General features: G+C 47.4%; 1 protein-coding gene across 1 annotated transcript in view; it reads right to left on the bottom strand.

Moving 5' to 3' along the window:
- The window catches only part of XPO5 (exportin 5), a gene marked incomplete at its 5' end in the record, with an annotated part of 29,222 nt that extends 24,299 nt beyond the window's left edge, over positions 1–4,923 (bottom strand). Inside the window, 6 exons of the mRNA XM_010581261.1 lie at positions 300–522; positions 817–843; positions 2,789–2,971; positions 3,276–3,413; positions 3,913–3,985; positions 4,649–4,923. Of these exons, the coding sequence (XP_010579563.1) occupies positions 300–522; positions 817–843; positions 2,789–2,971; positions 3,276–3,413; positions 3,913–3,985; positions 4,649–4,923 (919 nt within the window). The remainder of the gene's footprint in view (positions 1–299; positions 523–816; positions 844–2,788; positions 2,972–3,275; positions 3,414–3,912; positions 3,986–4,648) is intronic.
- Positions 4,924–4,950: the final 27 nt, after the last annotated feature.

The raw sequence follows: 4,950 nt of genomic DNA, 5'->3' as shown, positions 1-4,950 counted from the left end.
GGCAGGGATTCGCCGCTTGGGGACTGGCTGGGGGTCGGTCGGCGGGGGGGGAGCAATTGCCCTGCGCATCATTTGTACATTCCAATCCTTTTATTACTACTGTTGTCATTTTATTAGTGTTATCATTATCATTATTAGTTTCTTCTTTTCTGTTCTATTAAATCATTCTTATCTCAACCCAGGAGTTTTACTTCTTTTCCTGATTTTCTCCCCCATCCCACTGGGTCGAGAGGGGAGTGAGTGAGTGGCTGCATGGTGCTTACTTGCTGGCTGGGATTAAACCATGACAAGGAGAAAACAAAGGGGAGCCAGAGAAGCTGAGGAGGAAGAACTCACCTTCCTGCTGACAGCAATCAGGAGACACTCTGCCGCTCCTATTTGGAGCTCAGGCTCATTTAGGAGCAGACACAACATCTCCAAGAGCTTGCAGTTGTCTGCTGTGATGTGGCTCAGGGCCACCCAGTCAATGTAGCCAGCCAAGGTGTTGAGTGCTGCTATTCCCACACGGCAATTCGCCTGGGCCTGCGAACAGAGAGGATGCAAAAGGTCAGAACCAGAAAGAAACAGCAATTCCTATCTAAAGCTGTCCACTCCCTGGAATAACAGTACCAGGAACCACAGTGAGAGAGAGACTTGGACCCTTCTGCTGCCACCCCTCACTTCTCCCTTTTCGAGGACTTTGTATTATGGGTGAACAAATCCATCTGTAAATGAGAACTGCAGGCAATAGACTCCAAAGCCTGGGAAATGCCTACTTCTAAGCAATCTTGGTCTTAAGAATGACTAATGCACTAACTCCCACATAGCTCCACTCACCTTTGGCTCCTGAGCCAGATCAGTCTTCTGAAAAAGAAGACAAGAGATAGTAAGTGAGCAGCTACAGCACACACTTCCACCCAGCCACTGCTGGACAGGCTTATTCTCAAGAACGCAGCCAGAAGCAGCTTCACAGAATGGCTCCCTAGTGAAAGCGGCTGCAACACAGTCTCCTGCTCAAGACATTGCTGCAGCCATCATAACTACCTCTGCAGCCCCCTGGCAGGTAAGACAACAGGACTTTGAATTGCAAGTTAAGCCACAATTTCCTTCTCATCCAAAAGATGACACTCCAGTCAGCAGGCACCAGGGAGAGAGGGGACAAGAAGGAAAGGCATTTCAGTGCTTCCTGGAAGCTTCCAGGGAAGAAACTTTTGACCTTTTACAGCATCTTACATCCAAAAGCCAGAGACTCTAAAAGATGCTGGTGGCTTTTATGTACTGAGATTGATGTCTGAAAGGGTCAATGATTTGTCCATGGTCAGAAAGGCAGCTGGGTAGAGCTGGGGCAAAAGCTTACAGCCTGACTCCCAGTTCCACACACTTAACAGCAGCAATGCACTGCTTGCACCATCTTTTTGACTAACACAAATGAGTCCCTCAAACACTCAGGTTTGATTAGTTTTTCAGATGCAAAGACACCACAAGCATTCCTTTCTGCTGCAAGGTTTCGGTTTGGAAACTCGGTCTATCAATTTATTCAGTGCAATGGTTTTAAGTTAATCTGGTTGTGTCCCAAACATTTAACAACCAAGCCACCATACCAGAACTGCATATTTATAAGCACTGCAGATTATTATGGTCTTGGGGAACTGTCCATCATCTTGCCCGGTCTCAGTGTGCAGACAGGTAACTGAACACCCAACCCTCAGAATTTACCCTGTGCACAAACATCCCGAAGATCTGCTAACCTGTGGAGTGGTGAGGGCTTCTTGTTCCTGGGGTGCTCCAACCTTGCCAATCAGAAAGATTCCACTGTTAGCAGAAGCAGCCACACTTCAGAGCCTCAAGCATTGCAATTCAAACCTTACCTGGAAATGCATTTCAACCAGACTACAAAATGCACCAGGGTCTCCCACCCACCACCATGAACTGCACAGAGAACTGTCTGCTCTACAGGTGGATTTCTTCAGCTTGTCAGTGCATCAGGAAAATGAATAAAAGTCAGGTAGGAGATGGCTTTTCATTGCCTCCCAGTTTCACATTTAGTGTAACTCTGGATTTTAATTCACAGAAAAAAAGATCAAGAGATACACCTAAGTAGCTTATTTCTAGATTGGTTTCTCAATTGTGCTTCACTGTCAAATCCACTTCCTTCTCAAAGGAACAGAATGGTGTAGAGACTTGCCTTCACCGTCCATCTTGAATACCTGCACATCTCTGACTCTAGATAAGAATTCAGGAAAGAAGTCTCTTTACACAAAAAAGAAGAGCATTCCTCACCACAACTTGACAAAAAAGGGCTTCCTAACCTGAGCTCTTGGAGAAAAGGACCAGAGAAGCCCAGATGCAACGCTGAGACATCAAAAACTCATGTATTTTTTTGGTGCCTCACCACAAAGACACCACTGCAGCATAAGAGAGCAGATGTGAGCCCAGGACGGCACCACTTTACCAGTGTGTTACACAAACTACCTCAAATCTACCCATTTCTGCCACAACCACGCCTTCATTTTGCTAAGCCACATACCCCTACTGTCAGTGGAGCATTCCAACAGTATGGATGAGACACGCATCCGCTCAAGCCATTTAGACTAGCAAACCCAGACTACCAACACTAACCCTGTCAACCTTGTGTGTTTAGTCTCTCTGATCAGCACTGGCTTCCTAGGCCACAGCAGACCCCTACCTCACAGCGACAGCAACGGATTTCAGACAGTTTCTGCAATTGCTTCCCTGACAACTTGCGAGTTGTATCCCATTTCCTAAACACCTCCAGCACTGACTGAACTCAAGGAAAGGAGACTCTTACCATGCGTCTGTACTTGTTAACGTTCTGCTGCAGGGTAGTTAGTAGGAAGCTGAAGATCTTTTCCATGTTCTGGGTGAGGGTTTGCTGAATATCTCGTCGCCGCTGGGTAGGCAGAGTTTGAAAAGTCACCACATCCTCTGCCAAACGTAGGAGGATGAACATCACCAGTTCCGTCTGAGTTTCCTGATGTCCCCAAATGAAATACACTCCATCAGCATGTTAAAATCTCTAGAAATTAGCTCAGAGATGTAGAGAGAAAGTGAGCATGCATGAAGATACAAGTCACACCTTGGGAAAACAGTACAGGAGGACAGCCCTCTCTCTGCTAAAATAATCTCCTGGAATAACTTAATCTTACATGGATTTTTGAGTCCATCATCAGCCTGTCTCACCTGACCATGAGTGAGTTAGGCTTTCCTCAGGATGATGGAAGACTGAAACCCATACTATGAGCAAGCAGAAGAGAACAGACAGGTGTGTTTCATACCCCTTGCTTGGAGAGTGTATCCAGCTCCTTTAGCATGTCAGGCCAGTGCTGAGGCCATTCACGCTTGATCATCTCCACCACGATGCGAGACAGAACATCTTTAATGTGACTTTCCTCCTCCAGAATACTTTGAGTTCCCTGTGATAGAAGAGGGGCAGAGTTATACAAAACAGCAAACACCAGATATTTATAACTCTGACCTGGGAACCACACAAAATAAAAACAACAAAACAAAACACAACATTGAGCAGCTCTTCATCCCAGCTACCCTGGATGACACTCCTACCCTCCCAAGCACCCATAGCTAGCGAATGTGGGGAACCAAAAGGATTTTCCTCAAAAGAAGGTCACTTGGTCACGAGAGCAATCACAATGATAAAGAAAACACAACTAAGATAATGAATGTAGTGTTCTTGCAAAGGATAAGAACAAACTTATTTACCGAATTTCCTCCTAAAAAAAGAAAAAGTACCTTATATATGTTATACAAGCCTCACAAATTCCTGCCATGTCAGGTGACATGGTTATTGACCTGACTACAAGACAGAGAATAGCACTATTTCCTTTCGCTCCCACTTTCTATCTCCAAGTGAGAGAATCATATTTCAGAGAACAGTCTGGAGTAGAAGGTACTTACACTGGATATGAGGCCCATGACGTTGTTCTTTAGATAAACTTTTTCTAAACGAGGCATATTGTTCCAGCGGAACCTGTTCAAAAGAGTTTTTAAAAAAAAAAAAAGAAAAAGAGAAACAAAACATACACCAAGTCAAAACCTTTATAAAGAACTCTGACATGGTTCTCAATGAACCATTGCTTCTTTACCTAAGCTAGAGAGAGACACTACAGCTCACTGACTCTGCCAGTGCCCAATCCCTTAATGAAAAGGCTGAGTGAGTTAAAACCGCTGCTGGCAAATAGGCATGCACCACTGAGGTCAACAAACATGAGAAGCAGCAGCAAAAGCACAAAGCATCAGGTCTGTAGAGGCGGCAGAGAGAGGAATCTCAGAACTGAACTAATACAAAGCCTCTTTGTTAGCATGAGGCTAATGACATAGAATGCCGCAAAGACCTACTGGTAGCCCTGCGTGCTTATTTACGTCTTGCGACATCAACATATCTTAGAGCTCGGTGAACTAACCTGCCCGAAAGCCATTTTCTCCTCCCCTTCTTTCACAGAGGAGGAAAGAAACAGAGCAGGACAGCAACTGTCCTCTGCTGCATGCAGAACAGACTCTCTGTGTCCTCAAAGTGCCTCCCTGAGGCGGGAGGTGCCGGAATGAGAGCAGAGCCCACCCCAGTGGCTGTGTGGCAGCGGGCTGGCACCCTTCCCCAGCGCAGGGGCGCGGGCGGCAGGGCGAGCTGCCTTACTTGACCACATGCTCCAGGATCTGCAGGCCGAAGTGCCGGACGATGGCCGTCTGCGTCTTCTCCGCTAGCTTCAGCCCACAGGGCACGCAGATGGGACACTTCTCCTTGAACTCCTCGCAGAACTGGGAAAGGACCGGGGGACACGCACACTTAAAACACAGGAGCGAGCACGGGGCGGCCGGTAATTGGGGGGGGGGGGGGGCACCCCCAACCCCTCGGGGAGCACGCCGGGCGGGGGGGCCGCCCGACCCCTCAACGCCGCGCAGGCGCAGCCCCCGCCCCCTTCCCCGCCCGCTGACGAC

Source organism: Haliaeetus leucocephalus, unplaced genomic scaffold (genome assembly GCF_000737465.1).
Source record: "Haliaeetus leucocephalus isolate CR32 unplaced genomic scaffold, Haliaeetus_leucocephalus-4.0 Scaffold752, whole genome shotgun sequence".
Classification (NCBI taxonomy): Eukaryota; Metazoa; Chordata; class Aves; order Accipitriformes; family Accipitridae; genus Haliaeetus; species Haliaeetus leucocephalus.
This window is presented reverse-complemented; position numbering and strand designations above follow the sequence as displayed.